At 37.0% G+C, this 24,426-nt stretch overlaps 1 protein-coding gene across 9 annotated transcripts in view; it reads left to right on the top strand.

Annotated features, from left to right (window-relative positions):
- IFT80 (intraflagellar transport 80) overlaps window positions 1–24,426 on the top strand; it is a 105,982-nt gene that overhangs the window by 562 nt on the left and 80,994 nt on the right. For 2 of the 9 annotated variants that reach the window (XM_019946186.3, XM_073803861.1), the window contains exons 1-2: window positions 12,388–12,527; window positions 15,204–15,419. The exons of 1 other annotated variant lie outside the window; for it this stretch is intronic. In XM_019946186.3, the coding sequence (XP_019801745.1) occupies window positions 12,455–12,527; window positions 15,204–15,419 (289 nt within the window). In that variant the 5' untranslated portion in view covers window positions 12,388–12,454. Of the gene's footprint in view, window positions 1–12,280; window positions 12,367–12,387; window positions 12,528–15,199; window positions 15,420–24,426 lie in introns of those variants that run through there. 6 more of the 9 variants (XR_012331366.1, XM_019946188.3, XM_073803860.1 and 3 more) reach the window with 5 other exon arrangements.

Here is a 24,426-nt window from a genome sequence, read left to right as displayed (position 1 = left end):
AATGATTTCGAATTATTGGTGTTAGGTCATTAATGTCACTCTTGAAAGGGGATTTCGCGTTTTTAAAATCATTTGTCTGAAAGACTCTGTAATGGAAGAAACGATTTGCTGGTGTCTGGGTATGAGAAAATTATTGATCAGCAAATATTTCTTAAGTAGCTTTTGTATACATTGCACTGTCAGGCATAATCAGGATTATTAAGCAAGTATACCTGTTCCCAGAGAATCTAGTTTTGCTAGTAGGTTTTTAGTTTTGCTAGTAGGTTTTTAGCCAGGAGTTTGTGGATCTGGTGGTAGGTGATTGGAATTCAGAGGAGTTCATACCACCTCTTCTCCACTTCCCCCTCCCCGCCCCCTGCCCCCGAAATCGTATACAAAATTCTGGGTGCTTGTGAATTTTTCTGGGGAGTTAGTGTTCCCAGAACTTTGATCAGATTCTCAAACGTGATCCTAATCCCTCACAATGTTAACCATTAATTGATTTGACTATGTCCAACAAGCATTTATTCAGCGACTCTTAAGTACTTGACATTGAGAACTGGGAGCCTCTTTTATTCCCCCTTTTAACTTTTGTAGACTTAGGACTTGGCATACTCAAGCCCCAGTATATCTGCTTTATGAATGAATTTACATTGTCATTCTAAGTAAGTAAGTATGACTCTTGCCCTGAGGAGCATATTCAGGTTCAGTGTTTCTCAAGAGGAGGTGTGGAGGACACTCCCCTCAAGTGTAAGAATTTGGTGAGGTTGGGAGACTGGTGTGATTTGAATAAACATTGACTTGATATTGTAATATACCTTTATATTTGAGGTAATATAAGTTGAAAAAAATTATTGTTTTCATAAGACAAACTACAGACAATAAAGCTTAGTGAAAAAAAAATTTGGCTGGTAGGTGTACAAGAAAATGTAGCAATCAGTTCTCTTTGAAAACATCTGGAATCTTTTGGAATTTTGCAGTCTGTAAAACACTATTACAACTGAGTTGGAGAGATATTAACCATGAAAAAAGCAAAGACTAGACCAAATTGAGTTATGTATATGGGAGACAGCATGATGTAGTAGAAAGATGTAACAGATAACAAGAGTCCCAAATCTCATCATTTTTTTAGCTACATGCTTAGACAGTTTACTCAATTTATCAATCTCTGAGATTTTTTATTATAAAACCGGCATATAATACCTACCTCATAGGATTGTTTATGATTGTCTAGCACACACACTATATGCATTTGGTACTGCTGTGTTTATGACATTGACCATATTAGGGTATGTGCTAAGGATGAATAATGGGATGTCAAGTTAGAAGATTAGTTTATGAAGGGTTTTGAAAGCCAGGTCAAGGATGTTTTCAAAATATTAGAAAAATTTTGAGCTAAGGAATGACTTGGTAAAAAAAAAAAATTAACAGTAGTTATGTGGGATGTGTAAAAAGGGAAAGAGACTGAGATCAGGCATGGCTTAGTTGGATTATTACTGTCCAGTCCTCCATGTAGGAGGTGCCTACGCAGTAGAAAGGTAAAAATCTGGACACATTTTGGGGGAAAATCTATAGCTTTTGTAGGTTTTAATGGTTAAGAGTCTGAACCCTTAAAGTTAGTCGGATTCTATTTTTTATGAATCCCTGGATTAGTGATGAGGCGATAAGAAAGATAAGTCACAAATAAATCCTAGTTTTACTGCCTTTGATGGTTGCTTTAAATAATGATTGGTCTTAGTGACTGATAAGAAATGTAATTTCAGTAAATCAATAAAGTGACCAATAGCTTTAGATTTAGTTGAACCTAACCATGCTCCACTCAGAATAAATATTTTTTAAGCAGACTTAAACCAGGTTGTATAACATAGGAAAGAAATTCATAACAAACAGCTACAATGGAGACAAATCTAGAGTGAAAGTAGGGCACTCAGAAAAAGTGAAGAAGTGATTTGAGAAGAGATTAGGATCACAAGAAATAAAGACTTGATTGATCCCTGCCAGTACTTTGGATAAAAAGAAGCTGGTCCAATTGGGATGGACTAGGTTACAATGATCTTGGAAAGTATAACCAAGTCTCATCTTTCTGGTCCAAAATCATCTACTAACAACCATTATCTATAATTTCAGGCAGTCTGAGAAGAGAACGCTTACTTTTTATATTTCAAAAAGTTGTACCCCACAGGAAGAAATAAGAATAAGTTCAAGGGGAAAAATTGGAATAGAATTAAAATTAACATTTGCAATTCTTTAAGTGCATAGTTAGATTTTGTCATCATTATAATAATATGTGTTTTGTCTACCTTCTAATGTGGTTACAGCATTTCTTATGTGGTTACAGCATTTCATAAAGTCTGAAATTAGATTTGTGGGTAAATGTTTAAAATATTAACAAAGTTTGTAATTAATTGTGAATATTTGGATTAATTAGACATTAAATAATAGATCAAAATGAATAAACATGAATTTATGTAAGTAATGTATAAATACTTAGAGAATATTGTTCAAGATGAATAAATTGGATATAGACACAGGAGAGATAGTAATGAATATTCCTCTTGATAATATAAGCCCCCTAGAACACCAGTCTTGTTGAAACTCTCACCCATCTTAACATAGAAAAAAATGGGAAGTGAGGAAATGGAGCAGTTTTGGGGGATAGACTGTTTTGAAAAATGAGTATGTTTTTATTCATATAGGTTGAGATTAGGAAAGGTATATACAGTGGGCATTAGAGGTGGAGAATATAGTTCAGAAGGGAAAATAGGGTGAGATAGAGTTACAAGAATAGTTGGGACACTAAAAATAGATTAGATTTTTAAGGTTGTGAGTAGAGAGAGGATAGCACTAGAGAATGTACATTCTTAGAATATAGGAAGAAGAAATAATTATAGTAATGTCTCAGAGAGGACTTTGTAGATTACAAGTGACAGAAAATCCAATCCAAATTGTCTTGAGAAAAAAAAATTAACTTCCATAACCAAAAAGTTAGGTGAGTATAACTGGATTCAGTGTTCAAACAAAGACACTAGGATTGTGCTTCTTTCTTTGTTCTGCTTTGCATTTCCTTGTCTTGGCATTATTCTCAGGCTTCACGTAGTGGTCTCTGACACCTCCAGGCTCTCCCCTTGCCCTGGTAAGGTGTTACAGTAACTCTAGCCTCAAATTTCCTAAACTTAAAGACCTGGGGGTTAAGAAGTGTCTTTCTTCCCCATCTTTTAGTTAAATAAAAGTTTCTATTGGAGATCTCTAATTGACTTAAGCCTAGGTCTCATGCTAGCTCCATTGAAGCCATATGGCTAAGAGTGAGGAAGTGGTGCTCCAAGAAGAAATTCTTTGTAGCTAGGAAAAGAGTGAATATATGCAGGGTGACAAAAACACCAATTTTCACTATAAATAGCTAACAATTATTAAGTTCTTACTATGTTTCAGGCACTCTACTGGACATTTGTAAGATGCCTTTTTTTTTTTTTATCCTCATGTCTACTTTATCTCATTTAATCATCATAACCAACCTGTGAGGTAGGCATTATTAACCCCATTTTGTATACAGAAGAAAACAAAGTGCAGTATTTGGAAGATCTCTAGCTGAGAGTTTCAGTAAGAAGTGGGTCAAATGCAGTAGAAACTGCAAAGAGAATGAGAATGGTGATCTTACGAAAAATAACATTTATTAGGGTTTTTTTTAATGCAGAAATGCATAAAGAAGAAAGCAAAATTGGACCATAATCCTATCATTCAGATAATTCTATATTAAAAATATAAATGTATAGATAAAATATTATGAACATGATAAAAACATCAAACAGTATAAAAACATATAAAATGAAAATTAAAAGAGTGCCTTCTCACCCCAGTGTCCCTAACCTCATGAAGGTCTCCGTTAAGTGTCTTGCATATCTTCCGAGAAGAATGTTTTAGTATCCAATAACTTGAATATATATTCCTCCCTTTTTTTTTAACACAAAAGGTATTGAGTTATATAATACTGCTGTATACTTTGTTTTTGTCATTTAACATATTATAGACATCTTTCTGTATCAATACATATAGATTCATCTCATTTTTTAAATAGTTGTACAGCACTCTAGTTTATCGGTTGAGTGTAATTTTTTTCTATGCTAGTTGATGAATTAAAAGGATGAATTAAAGACGACTACTTATTTTTAAATTTGTGAATAACATGGTTTATTGGCTAGAATTTATTAGGCCGTCCTGCAAAAGGATATAACCAATGTGAATAATATTAAAGTATGGTTGGCAAGAGCTAGCTCTAATTTAGCTAAAATTGCAAGGAAATGTAAATACCACTGCATATATCAATACATACACTTCAGATACCTACAGGAAGTGGAGTGGCATGGAGGTTGGAGGTCTTTAGTAAGTGAACTATACTGCCATTCGTAAGCCTGTTCCATTGCTTGTTAGGTGTTTGAATAACCTGTCCCTGGAAATGGTGAACCTGCTGCTGCCTTCCCTGCCGTATAAGAGATCTCAGCTCTAGTCTTCAAGTGGTTTTATGATGGGACCAATCTGAATAAAAGATCTGCTTCTCTCTCCCTCCTCTCTTTACTGGAAAAGAGGCATAGGAGTCTAATCAGAGCTATCAATTTGGAAAATTGTTGATGAAAATTGTACTTCTAAAAATAGGGCCTTGGGTAGTCATCAGCAAACCATTAATTTCAACTGTTAATATCAACACCCAAGGATTAGACAATATGCAAATGACCCAAACAGAACTTGGTATAAATGCACTTGTGATCTAGCTCTTGGATTTCTTATCTCTCCTTCACATTCTTGTTTACTTCGTAGGCTTTCTGCTACCTCTTATCTATAGGTACATTCTTGTTGACAAGTCATACCTTCCCTCTTTCCTGCCTAAAATTTTTCTCATTTTGTTAGTGCTTTTATGTTTTAGTTTTCTTAAATCTAATTCATTTCTTTTTTCTTTTTTTGTAAACCATCTTAACCACTTTTAAGTGTACAGTTCGGTGGCATTAAGTACATTCATATTGTTGTGCTACTGTCACCTCCATCCATCTGCAGAACTCTTTTCATCTTGCAGAACTGAATCTCTGTACCCATTAGATAGAAACTCCCTGTTCCTCCTTCCGTCCAGGCAACCACCATTCTACTTTTTCTATCTATGAATTTGACTACTTTATGTACTTCATATAAGGGAAATTATATAGTATCTGCCCTTTTGTGATTGACTTCTTTCATTTAGCATAATGTTAAGTCTAATCCTTAACATTAATTCTTAATTCTATTTTCTTGGTTCTAATTCTGTTCCATGTTGTAAATACTTATATCTGGAACATGCGTGTGTAATCTATGATGAATATTTAAATTTCTAGTTTTTGATAGTACTGTATAGAGTTCTGTAATAAATAGGCTTGTATAGTTTGTATATGTATCTTGGTGTACATTTATATGTATATGACAAATTCCTATGACTAGGAATTCCTCCCAGGGTAGATTCCTTATATATACTTCTTTTGAATCAATAGCTTCTAACTCAAAATATGACAGATGTGTCAGATTGGCAAAGCCTAGGTAATTTGCCTATGTCCTAGCTGTAAGGAGGGCTAGAGAGGAAATAATTTGTTTTTTATTTATAAGGTAGGAAATTCCCCAAAGGTAGAAAATGTAGTCAAAAGTGTTGGTGGGGGGCAGAACAAAAGAATCAATGACCGTTAGCACCAGTTTTCCTGCTCTTCAATAATGTATGTGACTAACTCTTTCTCTGTATGCCAGGGCTGGGTTCTGGCTGGGTTTTTGCATTTGGCCACTTTGACAACAGAAAAATGGTATCTAGTTGTTTTCATTTTCATTTCTTTAATTAAAATTGAGGCTGTGACTTATTTCATGTTTTTGATTGCCCGCTGACCATCTGTATTTATGTTTCTGTGAACTGTCAATTTATATGTGTTTACAAAAAGAAGTACCCCATTATCAGTGTCCTTGATCAAATGACTTCATAGGGGACCATGCTGTCTTAGTTATCTTCTGTTTCTATAGTACTGCCAATCAATCCCTGTCCACTGGTTCCTTCTCCTTTGCCCCCAAACATACTTCTTACATAGTATGTAAGAAGAAAAACGCAGAGCCTAGTGTGCCTGGAGCAGTTTGAGTGAAAAGAGAGAGGAAACAGGAGATGAGGTCAGAGAAATGATGTTGTCTATTAGGGCTCTCCAGAGAAAGAAGAGTTAATGTTGAAGTCATTAGTCTTAGGGCTGGAAACTCGGGCAAAATTTCTGTGTTGTAGTCTGGCAGCAGAATTCCTTCTTCTTGGGGAAATCTTGGTTTTTGCTCTTAAGGCCTTCAACTGATTGGATGAGGCCCACCCAAATTATGCAGGGTGATGTGCTTTACTTACTTCAACTGATTGTCAGTTTTAATCACCTCTAAAAAATAGTTTTTTTTTGTTTTTCTTTTTCTTTTTTGCGGTACACAGGCCTCTCACTGTTGTGGCCTCTCCTGTTGCGGAGCACAGGCTCCCGACGCGCAGGCTCAGCGGCCATGGCTCACGGGCCCAGCCACTCCGCGGCATGTGGGAATCTTCCCAGACTGGGGCATGAACCCGTGTCCCCTGCATCAGCAGGCGGACTCTCAACCACTGCGCCACCAGGGAAACCCTAAAAAATAGTTTTGTAGTAACGTTTAGTCTTGTGTTTGCCCAAATAACGGCACCATCTTGCAGCCAAGCTGACACATAAGATTAACCATCACGATACGAGTCCAGATCAATAAAGGCTTTGAACACCATTGTAAGACCTTTGTTTCAGGGGCTTCCCTGGTGGTGCAGTGGTTAAGAATCCGCCTGCCAATGCAGGGGACATGGGTTCGAGCCCTGGTCTGGGAAGATCCCACATGCCATGGAGCAACTAAGCCCATGCGCCACAACTACTGAGCCTGCACTCTAGAGTCTGCTAGCCACAACAACTGAGCCTGTGTGCCACAACTACTGAAGCCTGCGTGCCTAGAGCCCGTGCTCTGCAACAAGAGAAGCCACTGCAATGAGAAGCCTGGAAACTGCAGTGAAGAGTATCCCCTGCTCGCTGCAATTAGAGAAAACCTGTGCGCAGCAACGAAGACCCAATGCAGCCAAAACAAAACAAAACAAAAAAACACCTTTGTTTTAACTCTGAGTGAGACAGGAAGCCATTGGAGAGTTTTGAGTGGAGAAGCACCATGACCTATTTTAAAATTCACTTTGGCTGCTATGGTGAGCATAGATTGTGAGGGGTTAGGAGGTCAACTAGGAGGATATTATAGTTCAGGTTAACAGGTGATGGCACCTTGGACTGGAGCCATAGTAGTGGGGGTCATGAAAGTCAGGTATTTTGAAGCTAGATCATACAGGTTTTGTTTTTTACAAATTGGATTTGGAATGTGAGAGAAGAGTCAGTGATTATTCCAAGGTTTTTGGCCTGTGCAACTGGAAGGATGGAATTGCCATTTACCGAGATGGGTAAGGCTGTGGGAGGAGCAAAGTTGGAGGAAAGATCAGGGGTTTGATTTGGATCTTAAGTTTTTAGGTGTCACACATTCAAATAAAGTTGTCAAATAATCAGTTAGCTAAAAAGTCTGGGATTCAGTGCAGAGGTCTGAACTGGAGATATGAAATTGGGAGTTGTCACTAGGTAGTCAATAAATTTAATCTTATATTAAGCCATGAAACTGGGTGAGATCACCATGGCAGTGAGTATAGATACAGCAGAGGTACAAGGATGAGTGCACAGTTTAAGGTTAGGGAAATTAGGAGAAAAGGTTGGGGATATTTATTCCCTCTATAACTCTGCAATTCCTTTCCCTCCCTAAACTGCCTATTAAAGTAAATCCTAACAACCTTATTAGCAGGATTGAAAAGGAATTCCCACAGAGTTACATGTGGTCCTAGCAAGACTGCCCTTTCCTGTCTTATAAAACTCTTCATCAACACTACAAACCACCTAAGAGAACAGTTCAGGAAGAAGCCTACAATTTAAATTGATTATACACCTTCCTTTATTCGACGATTGGGACTATTCCATCATACCTTACAACCCTGTTTCCCTCCGTCTCTACATTCAAGGCTCTTAATTCCCTGCATTAGTTCATTATTAGATTTAGCTGTTGATGACAGTAACTTAAACATGATAAAACTTTATTTTCTATCACTTAAAAGGCTAAATAGGACTGATAGGACTCTCTACAAGGTCAAGAATCTTGGTTCCTTCTATCTTGTTGCTGCTATATATATGGTCTTGATGGCATGGCAGGGAGAGGGTTACTCTTAAATTCCAAGTTTTTATTTGCCAATAATGCTGATTTATATAACTTTTATAAGAGGTAGTAGTGTGGATTTTATAAGAGGTAACTCATTTACTTTTCATATTACTACTGTGGGTAACCAATACTGTTGGGTAGAGTTATCTACCCCCCTCAAGATATAAGTTCCAGATTGGGCCACGAGGTTGATGGTGTTGTAATATCCCCATTGGGTTTAAGAATTGTTAATGTCCTATGTGGCTACACCCAGTTTCAAGGGCAGTTGAGAAATGTAATCTTTATTCTGGATGGCCAGGTATGCAGCAAAAATTCAGATTCTTCTACCACAGAAGTAGGGATGAATGAAAGAGAACAGCTGGCTGTTTTTACCATCTCCCACCATCTGTCCCAAACTCTTAGCTCTTCACCATTTAAATCCTACTACTCTACCTTTTGGAACTCACAGTATGTCATTGGCCAAATCTGTGTTCTCAACCTTTACTCTAAAACTTCATAGTTTTCCCCTTTAACTTCACAGTCTAACTTAAATCTGGTTGTTTCCTAAGGAAACTGCTTTCCTCTTGGCTGTTTCAAATGGAGGTTGTTTTGCCTTCCAGACTCCCATGTGTCAGAGGGCCTTGTTTCTCATTAGTGTTTCTGCACAACTGACTGTCTTCCCCTTTCCTCTCTACAATCCCTTAGTCCCTTTGAGATAAGTCTTGTGAGATCAAACCGTTATCTACTCTGCCTTTTTGTAGTCATCTACAGATCTCTTCTTTTTTCCTCATTCAATGAATAGTATTTTAGCACCTGGGTAACTGTGTCTATCTCCACCACTATTCTTGTCATTATTCTCAGTGATTTAACATCCTGAAATCAATTCTTCCATCCCCTGGCCTCTCAGTTACCTTGACCTTGGCCAACCACTTTGACAGGCTTAACCTACTTCATCCTTACCAATATCTATACTCTCCCCCAAAATCTGTTTTAAGCATCTCATTGTATATCTCCACTTGTCTTTCTCTAGTTTAATTCCTCTAGAAGCTTAATGCTGACAATTCTTCAGGCTTCAGTAGGACTTCTAGGCCATTGAAGCTACTACCTTTTCAAGTTCTGCTGGGTAGTCTCATCCCATGGCTTTGAACATGATCTTTGTGCTGATAACCCTCAAACTGACATCTCAGTGATATCACCAGCTCTGACCTCTTGCTTGACTCCAGACTCGTATATCCAATTTCTCCTTGAATTCTTCATTCGGATATCTAATAGGCACCTTAAACTTAGCATACCCAAAACAGAGTTTTTATATCATCCCTTTCAACCTGTTCCTCCCTTAGTTTTCTTCATTTCAGTAAATGGCAACTCTTTTGTACCTGTTGAAACTTTAGAGTCATTTTTGACTCCTCTTTCTCTTAAACTGAATTCATCAACAAATCCTGTGGAATCTTCTTTCAAAATATATTCAGAATATGACTACTTCATATTATTTGCACCACTACTGCCTTCCTCATGAATCCACTTTCATTTCTCTTCTGGATCATTGAAATCGTAACTGGCCTCCCTGCTTCCAGTGTTGCTCATGTTTGCTTTTTTTTGGTCCTACCATCCATAGTGTCATCCATAGTGACACTTTAAAAAATATAAGTCAGATATTATCACTCTACTGGCTTCTCTGTTCATTTAGAAGAAAAAAAATGAAGCTTTTATTGTGGTTTTCCCACCTCTATGTGATCTGTGTCCCTCCCTCCTCTTCCCCAATTTCCTGCCATCCCCTTCACTCACTCTGTATTGGCCATACTGGCCTTCGTGATCTGACTTAGCATTAATGATTTAAAAGCATAACTAGCTACTGTATTTAGAAGAGTTTGAAGGGTAAATGTAGGAACAGGAAGATCAGTTCTGGACCTACTGAAATAATTGAGGATGATGGTGGCTTTAGACTTATGATGGCAGTACTGAGAAGTGGCCAGATTTGGAGTATATTTTGGTAGTTTGGTGATCGGATTTCCTGGGCATATTTTTTCCTCTTAAGCGCCATGAATGTTAACCCACGCTGGACCAAAGACAGCTTATAAATGATTTTTAGTAGCAAAGGCATAGTTGCTCCTGTCTTCTGCCTATATAAAGTTGCAAAATAGATTTTTCAATGCTCTAGAAATTTTCTTTTATTCCCCCTCCCACCCCACCTACCACTGACTAGTCAGATCCTTGGTGACCAAGGCTTTTGGGCAGATAAAAACACCTCAGTGCATCCCCAGGCAGCTCTGCACTTCCCTGAATTGGCTGTGCTCTAATACTACTTCTCCTTTATTCCTCTATTCAGTCTCACATCAGAATGCCCATATCCTTCATGCAGATGATCTCAGCTAAATAGGATGTATGGGGAAGAGCTTTCTGAGCAAAAGAGAATCTCCCCAATGTTCGGATGCCAGCCTCCTCTTTCTCTGATTCCTTGGCACCACGTTTCTGAATAGTTGCAGATTACTTTCTCATGAAAAACATACTGCATTTACTACTTATATGGGATAATGATTTCTTTTGGTGAGGAATGATTCCTAATTATTATGGATTTCAGCACTTTGAGGTATTTTGATATAGGCTACATCATGCCTTTAAAGTTTCTGAATGTAGTTGTATATTCAGACTATATATATATTTTTTTTCTTGTCTATTATGTTGTTTCTTATTTCCAGAATCAACAAGTTATCTGCCTTTATTCTTTTAAAATCCTTATAAGCTGGGTGAATTTGAATTATTGTGAAAAAGCAGCATGTATTTACATTTTTCCCCCCTCTAATTGAAGGAGGTCTGATAGAAAGAAGGAAGTAGTTTTGAGAAAGGTGCTAAAACTCCTAAGGACGAAAAGTGAACCTTAGAAGTGTGCCTAGGAGAAATTGTTTTCTTGCTCTGGACGCTATACACAGATTCATACTTTTAAAGTTGAACATAAATCTTGTTAAATGAACTGGAGGAGAGAGGTTTCTGACCTTAGCTGCATATTGACTGGATAGAAAACTTCAGATTTTTTTCTGTGGTCTTAACAATTTTCTCCCCATTCTCACAAATTTATGAGTACAATAAGTGAAAAAGGTGCTTTGAGATAAAGCTGTATTTAGCACCTTGCCAATCTAAAAGTCTTCTGGATTTGAGAGAATGAGAAATTATCTAAGGTAGGCCCACTGAATTCTTATCTATAATTCACACCTTCTTTGATGTAGTTAGCAGTAATTTTCTACTTGGTGAAGAGCATTTTTTTCCTTTAATTACACTTTCATTTATTTTTTTCTCTAGGCTAGTGATATTACTCAGAAAGAATCCCACAACTATAAATTGGATTCAGACAATTTAGCATTTTCTTGATTTGTATCTTTTGATAGCATGATTATTTGAGAGTGTGTTACTCTTGTTTTTCTAAATTTTTGTTTGCTATTTACATTGTGATTTTTATATAGCTTTTATAATAGATTTATTACCTCTCTTTTAAATAACTCGCTTATTTTTCACTTTGCCACCATGGCAACCATAACTGTTGGGCAGTGTATCTACATCCAACAGAATGTAAATCTCAGATTGGATCACTAGGTTGATGATGTCATAGTATTCCCATGTGGGTTCTATAACTAAAGCTCAAAATATGTATCTTAGCCCTCGATCAGACCTTTGGAATTTATTTTATTGTGTATCCATTCAACAGGACCAACATTGATCTGCCATTGAACAGTTCCCAGTTTAAAAAATCTTTTGATTAGGTCTCAGGACAGCCCTTGGAAATTATTTACCTGGCCAGATTTAGTGGCATTCTGTACATGTAGGACTGTTTTAGGCAGCTTGTAGAGGACTTCCGGCATCCAACCCAAGGCCTCCATCACTCACTTGCCAGAATTAGCACACTGACTAGTTTTCTTCCTCTTTCCATGTATTTGTTGCCAGCAGGATTGAAAGTGTTTTGGTGTCCTTGGGGTGCTAAGATGTTTTGTTTACTTTTAATTTTTTGTGTATATATGTTTGTTTTTAATGCAGATTCTATATTTTCCCCCTTTTATTTTTACAGTGAGTACAATCAAGTGGCATTTTAAAATTTTGCTGGAAGGTGGAGACATGAGACTGAAGATATCTCTTTTAAAAGAACCAAAGCATATCCTTTTAATACTTATAAACCTTATTGTGATCACCTTACTATAGTATTATTAAAAGTTTTCTTCTATTTTTGTAGTCTAGTTGGATAATGGATTTTTTTCATTCCTTTATTGGTAGTTTCGCTAAATTGTTCCTGAAATATTTGAGGTCTTGTGTTGCAGGTAATTCTCCAATGCAAACTATTTGCTCTAAATCTTACTTTCAAATTTTTATTGACATTTTTCTTACTCTACTTAAGTGCTACTATACTTAAGTACATAAAAAACAGTTTTTGTTTAGTCTAATGAAATCTTAAAGAGAAGTTTTTTAAAAATCAAATAATTTATCTGTTGGTATGATCTAGTATGTTTTCATTGAGTTCTGCTCTATTTCTTCTTACTCACGATAAAGTGGAGGGTAAGCTGGGGAAATCTGAGCAGTTAGACCTTTATTATTTCACGTGGGAAGGGGGCAATTATAAATATTTCTCAAACGCATGACCCTATATTTTGTCAGCAAGAACTCCCAGTTATGTGTCAGGAATATATGATAGGCCCCTTTACCTTCATTCTTAGTTATTTAGACCAGTGCTTCTAAAAGTATCATCTGTGGACTTTATTGCAGGTCTGTGAAGGGATAAGTAAAGAAATTGAAGGTAAGAAGGAAGAAATTTTTGTAGCAGTTTGATAGTCACAACATCCAAATATAAGATCATTTTTCTAGTAATTCATTTTTATTTTATCTTAGAAAATGTTGATCTGTAACAGATTTGAAATAAAGAAAAATAGGATCCTTCAGAGACAGAGAAGCACTGTTTTAGACATTTGATCAAACGCTTTGAATTAATATTGTCTTGTCTGCTTCTTTTACCGTTTGAGTGAAGATATAATTCCTTTTATTTCTCCTTAAATCATTTTTATTCTCTTTTAAAAGTGTGCCCCCAGGAGTTCATGCTGCTTACAATCTTTTAGATTTTGACTATGTCTATTGTCTGCTTTTACCTTTTCAAGCTGAAGAATAACAGTCTTTTTAGACTTTCTTATTCTGGCAGTCCTCTCATTTCTCCTGTAATTTTAGTTAACTTATTAGTTTGAAGACATGTCACGTATGTCTGATGTGTACTTACATCAGTTTTTATGAGGATAAGCTTAGTATTTTTTGTTTTGGGGCGTGTGTGTATGTGTATTTTCTTTCTTTCTAGATTATGCCTGACACTCTCCCTTTTTAAAGGTTTTACCTAACATTGTTTAAGCTATAGCAGTTATACTTGAAGAATTTTTTCAGTAATGGTCTAATGGGACATCCAGATCCTTTTGTTTAGATTCTACTTTGAATTCTGAGTATTCCAATGCCACTTTATTACCTATTTGTGCAGTCTCTTAAGAACTCTCCATAATTTCTTTTTTACCTTTTTGGTTATTTTGCTTAATCTATCATATTTTGAAGTATTAAAAAAAAATCTTAGACCATCCCAGAATTAACTTGGCACATAGTGTCTTTCTTTTTCCTTAGAGTTTACTGATTGCTTGGATGAGCCAGTAGAAAGCATTGGTGAGAAGAGAAGGCAGTAAAATGATTATACAATAACAACAAAAGAGCAAACAACCCAACCAGGATAATGTGGTAATATACAAATCCACATATAAGCAGGAGAAAGCATCTCAAAAATGACAAACTGAAGTGCCTTCTCTAGATACACAGCTCTGCTAGGGTAAGCAGCCTGTTCTGATGGTGGAAGTGAGGGCTACTTGAACACCTCAGTTTATAGAAATCCACTTGATAAATCAGAGACTGAAAAAATAGGTTAAAGTAAGAATTTTAGGGTTCATATTTTATCCATATTACCTTGTAGGTACAGTAAATTGTAATTGAATTACTTCCTGAATTTAATGTCAGGAAATTTGGTAGGATTTTAGTTTCAGCTGTTAAGCTGTAGGTTTTTTCCTAGGTGAATTATTATAATGTGTCACTTAAGCAGGTATTTTACTGTTAGATTTCAGTCTTTTTATCTTTCTTTTTTTTTTTTTTATAAATTTACTTATTTATTTATTTTTGGCTGTATTGGGTCTTCATTGCTGCTCACAGGCTTTCTCTAGTTGTGGCGAGCGGGGGCTACTCTTCATTGCAGTGTGCGGGCTTCTCATTGTGGTGGCTTCTCCCGTTGAGGAGCACAGGCTCTAGGCGTGCAGGCTTCAGTAGTGGCTTGCGGGCTCTAGAGCGCAGGCTCAGCAGTTGTGGCGCACGGGCTTAGTTGCTCCGCGGCATGTGGGATCTTCCCGGACCAGGGCTCGAACCCGTGTCCCCTGCACTGGGAGGCAGATTCTCAACCACTGCGCCACTAGGGAAGTCCCGTCAGTCTTATTTTAACACTTGATTTTTGAAAACTTTTATCAAAATAATACATGCTTATTCTAATAACTTAAATGAAACGGATATATGTAAATAAAAAAAGCATAGTTCCCTTTTCTCCCCACTTACTCCCCAATGGGTTAGAGTCGATCCTTTCATTCCTTTTGTTCTGTTAGATGTCTTTGTATCTTTTGCCTCGTTTATGGAATACTTTGTAACACAATTTAAAAATTTTCATATAGTCAAATCTTTCTTTTTTTCTCTTTTGGCACCTGGGTTTCTTATCTTGCTTTCCATTCTTCTTACAACTGTTTTGATAGATGCTTATTTTCTTTTCCTTATATGGAAAAAATATGAAAGTCATAAAATGAAAAATAGGCTTAGAAGCTTGAAACATTTGGTCCTATTTTATACTCTTCTTATAATCTGCATCTGCAAAATATTGTATTTATTAAGACTGAAGACTTTTGTGTGTGTTTTATATCTCCTTAACATGGTGACACATCAAGAATTAGTAAGCTGTGTGGGCTGGAATACTGCTGAAGAACTGTATTCATGTAGTGATGATCACCAGATAGTGAAGTGGAACTTGTTAACTAGTGAAACAAGTCAAATAGTAAAGCTGCCTGATGATATTTACCCAATAGATCTTCACTGGTTTCCGAAAAGTTTAGGCATAAAGAAACAAACTCAAGCAGAAAGCTTTGTTCTCACAAGTTCTGATGGTAAGTTTTAAATAAATGTTATATGCTAATCTTTATACTTAAAAGACATAACATTTTAGTATGACATGTTTTGAGTTGTTTATCCATTTCCTATGTAGTCAGTTCGTCTGTGTATAGGCTATAAAACTATTGTCATAGAAGAAGGTGAATTAAACTGGCATATACTGGGATTGAATCTGAACCTCTGGCTTTACTTTTTCTGTGCTCGCAGGTATTGTTAGGCTTTTTTCAGTTTTGGTTTCTAATTTTGTCAAATTTAACTGTATAACATAACCACACTAAAAATAGATGGTACAACACACACTCATTTAGTAAGCTATCAAATATAGTCTTTATTTTCTAGTACATGTTAATTCCTACTTACAGAGCTGGAGATTAATTTGACCATAGTTTTATTATTGGTGAGTAAAAAGCATGATTATTCTATTTTTTAAGGAAATGTTTTAATTTTCCTAGAAATAACTTGAACTGTTTTTCATCTGTATTACACTTTACCTACTATATCAGTTAAGAGTACATTCATCAAAAGTAACAGAAACTTACTCGGCTAACTTATTCACAGATGGAGTTTTCTGGTTTACCTAGCTCCAGAGGTAGATCTTTAAGCACAACTGCATGAGACCCCTATTCTTTTTTTTTTTAAATAACACATACACAACCCCTTGAGATTTTACTTATTTATTTATTTATTATTTATTTTGCTGCGTTAGGTCTTAGTTGTGGCATGTGGGATCATTGTTGCGGCACGCGGGATCTTGCGGCATGCGGGATCTTTCATTGCGGTGTGTGGGCTTCTCTCTAGTTGTGGTGTGCAGGCTCTTTAGTGGTGGCGCGCAGGCTCCAGAGCGCGCAGGCTCAGTAGTTGCAGCACGTGGGCTCTCTAGTTGTGGTGCACAGGCTCTACAGCGCGCGGGCTTAGTTGCCCCACAGCATGTGGGAACTTTGTTCCCTGACCAGGGATCAAACCCGCATCCCCTGCATTGGAAGGTGGATTCTTAACCACTGGACAACCAGGGAAGTCCCCAGGCCCCTATTCTTGCCATCTCTTGGATAGACTCGCCCCAAAAGGTGAGCATGATGGCAGCCAGCAGCCCAAGGCTTACCCTACAGGAAAAGAAAAGTCAGCAGAGAGAGTGCTTCTTCCTCAATATCACTTGCAATCAACATGCAGAGAAGTCCTGGACAAGCTTGGGTCACATGCCCATCACTGAGTGAATCATTTTAGTCAAGGGACTGGGACACTGATTGACAGAGCATGGCAGGCCTTAGGCCACCGTGGAAAGGGAAAGAGAAGAGGGCTTTTGTAGCCAGAATAGGAAAGGGATGTTATGAAACAATCACATCAGATTCTAATTCTTTTACATGTAATTTTTAAACTTAGTTTTCTGAATATTGATTAAATGAGATATTGTGTGAAAGTATTTGGTACAGTGCCTAGCGCTTACAAGATTGACTCTGAGCACAGCTAGAATTTAGTTTACCTCTTATGATAAAATGAAGGGTTGACTTTAAAAAAAGCTTTTAATTTTGTTATAATTTCACATTTATAGAAAGGTTGCAAGAATTGTACAAATAACTGCTGCATATCCTTTATCCAAATTCACTAGTTGTTAACATTTTGTCCCATATATTTTATCATTGCTGGTCTTTTCTCTCTCTTTCTCTCTTTCTCTCTCTCTCCCCCCTGCCTCCCCCCAACCCACATATACTTTTTTCTGAAACATTTGAGAGTAATTTATAGATATGCCACTTTAACCATAAATACTTCAATGCATTTCCTAAGAATAAGGATTTTCTGTTACTTAACCACAATACATTGATAAAAATCAGGAAATTTAACATTGATGTAATACTGTTATCTAATCTACAGTTTATATTCAAATTTTAACAATTGTCCTAATGATATCTTTTATAGAAATTTGTTTTTTTCTGGTACAGAATAACACATTGTTTTGTCATATCTCTCGAGCCTCCTTTAATCTGGAGCAACCCCTCAGTTTTTCTTTTATGATCTCCACTGTTTTGAAGAATACAGGCCTGTTATTTTTACAGAATGTCCTTCAATTCATGTTTGTCTGATGTTTCTTCATGATTAAATCCAGTTATACATTTTAGCAGCAGTACTCAGGGCATCATATTGGAAGATTCATGATGCTGATTTGACCCATTATTGGTGACTTTAACTTTGATTATTTTGAAAGGTTGTGTTCACTAAATTAATCTAGTGTAAAGTTAATGTTTTTCCCTTTTAATAAATAATTTCTGAAAGGATACTTTCAGACTACATAAAAATATTCTCTTCCTCCTCAGATTTCCTCCCACTGTCTTGGCATCTATTGATGTCTCTTGGCTGAATCATTTATTACTAAGATTGTTGCCAAATGGTGATTTTTTTTAACTCCATAATTTCTTTTATATTGATTTGTTGGTATTTTACTGCAAGGAAGAGCCTTCTGTCTCCTGCCCATTTATTTATTTGTTTACTTAGATTAGACTCATAGATTCTTATTTTATTTCTTGAGCATCCTATTACTACCATTTAAAATTTTTCATGTTACAATTGTCCCAGGTTTGGCCAGTGGGAGCTCCGTGAAGCCAGCTCAAATGAATTTTCTTTTTACCCTGGGGGGTATGTTTCCCCATCATCTTTTGAGCACTTCTTTGCTGGCACAAGATGTTCCAGGTTCATTTTGTGCTTTCCCAGTCCCAGCTTCCAAATAAGCTGTTTCTCCAAGGAGACTTGTTCTTTTCTGGGTGCTTAATGGTATTTAAAAGCCAAGATGAGTGTGCCAGGTATGCTCATTTCAATGGGATGTGTTTACTTCAAGGTCCTTTCACAGGACAGAGCTAAGAAATACGAATAGAAATGTGTATTAAAATATACAAATCTACAGCAATTTCTTCCTCCCTCCCTCCCTCTCTTCCTTTGCTTCCTTCCCCTTTCTCCCTTCCTTCCTTTCCATGATAAAAATCATGAGTTCATTCTGATACCGCCAATTCTCATTCAGCACCACAGGGTTAATTATAGTCTTTTTTCCCCATACTTGGAAACAGTGAGGAAGCTTGGCTCCCATTACTCTCAATATATTTACTTACTTGTTTAATTCTACAATACACAGCAGGTTGTTTCAGAATTGCTAATCCATACTATTGCAAAAAAAAAATAGAGTTTAATATTTTACTGTTGTTTTTATCTTTACACTGAGGATATAGAGTCAAGGATATAGAGTCAAAGTCTTGTGTTCAAAGTTACTTGGCATTTCCCCCCTACTAGTGTTGTTGCTATTCATTTAAAATATAGTTAAGTGTATTTATTTCTGTTTGTTTTCCATTTAAGGTCTCATCTCCCCATCCTTGTTGATTTGATTATTTTTTAAATATGTAAAATATTACATGGATGGTTCCACAAAGTCAAAACTATATAAAAAAATATACTCAGCAATGTCACTACTCCTACCCACCCAATCCCATACACCCTATTTTTATTTATTCCCTGTATGTAACCAATCCCTTTGGTTCTGGTTTATCCTTTCTTATTTCTTTTAGCAAAAAGAAACAAAAACATGTATATTTTCTCATTTCACCTTTTTTTTATTACATAGAAGGTGGCATACCACATATTTTCTTTTTTTTTTAACTTTTTATTTATTTTTGGCTCCGTTGGGTCTTTGTTGCTGCACGCGGGCTTTCTCTAGTTGCAGCGAGCGGGGACTATTCTTCATTGTGGTCCACGGGCTTCTCATGGTGGCTTCTCTTGTTGCAGAGCACGGGCTCTAGGCCCGCAGGCTTCAGTAGTTGCAGCATGTGGGCTCAGCAGTTGTGGCACGCAGGCCCTAGAGGACGCGGGCTTCAGTAGTTGCAGGGCATGGGCTCAGTAGTTGTGGCGCTTGCTCTCTACGGCACGCAGGCTTCAGTAGCTGTGGCGCTCAGTAGTTGTGGTGCACGGGCTTAGTTGCTCTCTGGCATGTGGGATCTTCCCGGACCAGGGATTGAACCCGTGTCCCCTGCACTGGCAGGTGGATTCTTAACCACTGAGCCACTAGGGAAGTCTACCATATATTTTCTTTTCATTTTCCTTTTTAAAGTCAATAGTGTATGAAGATTGACCTGTATCTGATGAATATGGACAGTAAATATAGTTAGTCTTGATAATTTCTGTTATCTGAGTGTTTCCCTGATTTATTAAGACTACTTAGGTACACTTAACTAAAGAATAGCTGTTTGGGTCTCTATTTCACATTGGCTTTAGGTAAAATACTTTCTGATAGGGAAAAAAGTCTAAAGTAAGACAAATATCATTTAAAGATAAATTTGCAAGATTAAAAGTGGAAAAATATATTATGACTCTTGAGAAACTATAGTGTTTACTTTTTTTAGGTTTACTACAAAAACAAACAAACTAACAAACAAACAAATAAGGTAACATAACATGCTACAACTAGATGTAGGAAGAAGAGAGAACCAAAGCAGGGTAGCTGAGTATTTTCTCTTAGGCTGGGATGAGGAATATCTGGGATCTTGTGAAAGTGAAGGCAAAGGATGATAGTTCAAAGAAAAGAAGTAGAAGAGTAAGACAAGAAACAGAATCCAGAAATGTTCAAAAAAACAGAAAAAGAGGGCTTCCCTGTTGGCGCAGTGGTTGAGAGTCCGCCTGCCGATGCAGGGGACGCGGGTTCGTGCCCCGGTCTGGGAAGATCCCACATGCAGCGGAGCGGCTGGGCCCGTGAGCCATGGCCACTGAGCCTGCACGTCTGGAGCCTGTGCTCCGCAACAGGAGAGGCCACGGCAGTGAGAGGCCCGCGTACGGGAAAAACAAACAAACAAACAAACAGAAAAAGAAATGTTCAAAAAAAAAAGAAAGTGGATGCTATTGAAAGGTGGTCGGTCAAGGTGTTTCTTGCCAGATAAACATCTGAGATCATTTTATGTATCAATGCTGTATTCTCTGTTAATCAAATACTATAAAAAAGTATTATTCTGGTTTAAAAAATATATAATATGAGATCCACCCTCTTAATAAACTTTTAAGTGTACAGTGCAATATTTAATAATATAATTTTTGTGTAAGCACAATATTGTATAGCAGATCACTAGGACTTTTTCATTTTGTATGTTGTTAACCCAGTACTTAAAAAATTCTTTTTCAAAATTTAGTTCTTTGTCTACGAGGTTCCCTCTTCTAGTTGGCACCAACTCTCTTCTCTTGATTTTTCTCCCCCAAGGCTGGCAAAAATGGTTACGGCTTTTGAGTTTGTTCATCACTCCTCCAGTGTTCCCTTTGTCATACCCACTCCATCTTCTGTGTTAGTGGTAACATTCAAAAAAGATCCATGGGATTTGGGCACAGGTCCTGAAATACATAAAGCAGACTTTTGCCAAGTATTTTGTCTCACCAATAATTCTCTCTTCAACATTATTACTTCTTTTTGAATATTTCATGCAGCTGTATCCTACTTTTTAGAGGAGATATTTCTTTCTTTGACAATGTATTGCAAGATTTACATTTAAAAAAGAATGATTTAAAATGCATTAGGGGAGCTGCTATGTAAAGGAATTCTGGTATAAAATCTTTTGTAAAGCCAGTAAATACTCCTTAAGTTATATTTAGTGAAAGTTGAATATTTTTATACATTGTATTAGGTATCTTAAAGTAATCCTCATATTCTCTTATTAGTTAATATGTACACTTAAAATCCCACTTTAAAAAGCATTTATGTGTTCATTTCTTTCTGTCAGAAGTTAGTGGTTACTGATCTCTGGCTTTTTGCAACCATCTGCCAAAACTTTTCTGCTATTAAGCAGTCTGCAAAAGTGCTCGTGTGACCTTTTTCCTAGCACCCTATTTCAAGCCTTCTCATGTTTCCATAGACATTTCTTAAGGCATTTCTAACTTTAAGAAATGTGTTTCGTGTAATTTTAATCTACTTACTCTGTTCTTTTTCCCTTTTATAACTTTGCGGTACGCGGGCCTCTCACTGTTGGGGCCTCTCCCGTTGCGGAGCACAGGCTCCGGACGCGCAGGCTCAGCGGCCATGGCTCACGGGCCCAGCCGCTCCGCGGCATGTGGGATCTTCCCGGACCAGGGCACGAACCCGCGTCTCCTGCATCGGCAGGTGGACTCTCAACCACTGCGCCACCAGGGAAGCCCTGGTCTAGCATTTTTAAAAGGTTATGGAAAAGCTGGAGAGAAGAACCAAAATAGTTAAAAGGATAACTGTGTTTTTAAAAATTTTTGATATATTTAGTTTTATATTTATGCTTTACTCTGGGGGTGCTAGTCAAGCAATTTGTAACAACCAAACTACAAAGACCAAAGATTTATTGAGTGTCAAATCTATGCAAAGAGTTGGCCTTAGTTGTTCCAGTATGTGTCTTCTGTGAGGTCATGGGAAGCAAGAATAATTTCAGCACTTGTCAGAAATTCAGTATTCGATGTTTTAGGATAAGAAATATCGGTGATCAAAAATACATAAAATTTCTAAAATACAAAGAAAAGAAAAATTTTCGGACCCTTCATTTCAGGTTTAGGAGCTATTTGGTTAATCTCTTTGGTGATAGATTCATTCGTTACATGCAACAATTTAGTATGTGGATATTTTGTGCTGGGCGATATGCTAACATTTAGTGAAACAGATTTGGATAAAGTAAATAATGGCCACTCACTATATGTCATCTTTATAGTTTCCTCTTGAGACTTTTTTCCCCTTGTATTTTCTTTCTAAAGCAATGCATTAAAAAAAGTATATCCAAATTAATTTTAAGTTAGTATCATAAAGAGTGTAATAGCCCAGTTGAATTCAAAGTAATCTTGTTAGGGCTTCCCTGGTGGTGCAGTGGTTGAGAGTCCGCCTGCCGATGCAGGGGACACGGGTTCGTGCCCCGGTCTGGGAAGATCCCACATGCCGCGGAGCGGCTGGGCCCATGAGCCATGGCCGCTGGACCTGCGCGTCCGGAGGCTGTGCTCCGCAACAGGAGAGGCCACAACAGTGAGAGGCCCGCGTACCGCAAAAAAAAAAAAAAAAAAAAGTAATCTTGTTACATTGAAAAATAACCCAGAGGTAAATATAAAATTAAAAGGAAGATATGAGGAAAAGTAGATGGCGCTAGTGGGTGGTTAGATGAAGGAAAGGGGTAGTTTATTGATGAGGGCCTAGAAAATGAATGATGGGAAAAGACAGCTCTCAGATTGAATGAGAAAGAAAAGAATGTCAAAGTAGTCCTTTTTTTTTTTAAGTTGCTAAGTATGGTTACTGAGTTGGTAAATTTAACAAATGCTGCTTACGTAAAGCACTATTGCAAATAAAAATATGACTAAGACATGGCCTTCTGAAAAGAATCACAGTCCAATAAAAAAATGCTGCAACAGAGCTACAAATATTGTGCAATGTGTGTAAAAAGGGAGAATGACTTTATTGATGGGAATAGATTGGTGGTCAGTGAAATAACCACAGGGTGCTAAGTGTAAAATATTTTAAAGCCATCTGTATTAGAGCTCTCCAGAGAAATGTTTTAAAGCCATCTAAAGCACCTGACTTATTAAATATGTATTTTTAATGGATTGTTAATATTCGTCCAGAATCTTGAAAAGCCTTAAGTTAAAAATGAATTCAAACAAAATAAATCCTCTGAGGCAAAATTTGATTAAGCAAGCCACATTATTCTTTTGCTACAAAAAATATATACCTTTTTTTTGATCTGGGGAAAAGTTTCTAATTTTACTGTACAGTTGTCCCTCTGTATCCAAGGGGGTTTGGTTCCAGGACCCCTGTAGATACTAAAATCCACAGATGCTCAAGTCCTTTATATAAAATGGCATAGTATTTGCACATAACCTACACACATCCTCCCACATATTTTAAATCATCTCTAGACTACTTATAATACCTAATACAGTATAAATGTTGTGTAAATAGTTGTAAATACAATGTAAATGCTATGTAAATAGTTGCTGGTACAGGATAAATTCAAGTTCTGCTTTTGGAGCTTTCTGGGTTTTTGTTTTTATTTATTTATGTATTTTTTAAATCAATTAGTTGAGTCCAAGAATGCAGAACCCTTGGAGGTGGAGGACCAACTGTACTTAATTATTTTATTACAAACTATATATTATTAGACTTCATGATCATTCAAAACCACACGATTATTTTTTTGGCTTCCTGTAGCACTTATTCTTTGTACAGTTGATTTGTTCCCTTGACATCTCTTATATAGTTTGCTTAGGTCCTTTGAAGTTGTAAGCCTTTTGCTGTTTGCCTATATATGTGTGAACTTTTTGAGAACAGCAACTAAGTAACTTGCTTCTTTTTGTCTACCTGGTGCCTGGTACAGTGTAAAATCAAATAAGGCAAGAATTTGAAAATTTGGGATTATCAGTTATTCAATTAGTTAAACAAGGAGGCCTTTAGACTTGAGGTGACTCTAATGCTGTATACCTCTGCAAACCAAAATCTAAGCCTGTAAATGAATGCTTCAAGATTATGAAATTGAAACCTAAGGACAACCAATCACAAACAGCCAACCAGGCTTTAAGTTGTAGTCAATCAATAGTATCCTTACTTTACTTCTGCCTTTTCTCTATAGAAGTTTCTCCCTGAGCTCCTGTCAGTGGAACGTTCCTAACCACTTAAAGTTTGGCACTGCTGGATTGGAATTGATTTCTGCACAAAGTCTAGTTTTTGTTTTTGTTTTGTTTTTTTGCCAGCGTGGCTTTTGGGATCTTAGTTCCCCTACCAGGGATCGAACCTGGGCCCCCTGCAGTGGAAGAGAGGAGCCCTAACCAGTGGACCACCAGGGAATTCCCCAAAACTCAATATTTTTTAATATGCCTCAGTTTATCTTTTAACACCATTTAACTATCTTGGTTCCTCTCCTCTACACCTTTCCTAACTTTTCTATAGCCTATTTTTAAGAAAAAAAAAGCAAGACTGCAAAGTTCTGCTTAAATAGAAGGCTTTCTTGACATTCCTCTTGGCCCTCTTTGACCATATCCCAGCAGAATTTTATTGTC

This window comes from Tursiops truncatus, chromosome 4 (genome assembly GCF_011762595.2).
Source record: "Tursiops truncatus isolate mTurTru1 chromosome 4, mTurTru1.mat.Y, whole genome shotgun sequence".
NCBI lineage: Eukaryota > Metazoa > Chordata > Mammalia > Artiodactyla > Delphinidae > Tursiops > Tursiops truncatus.
Note: the sequence above shows the minus strand (reverse complement) of the source record. Positions and strands in the feature narration are given on the sequence as shown.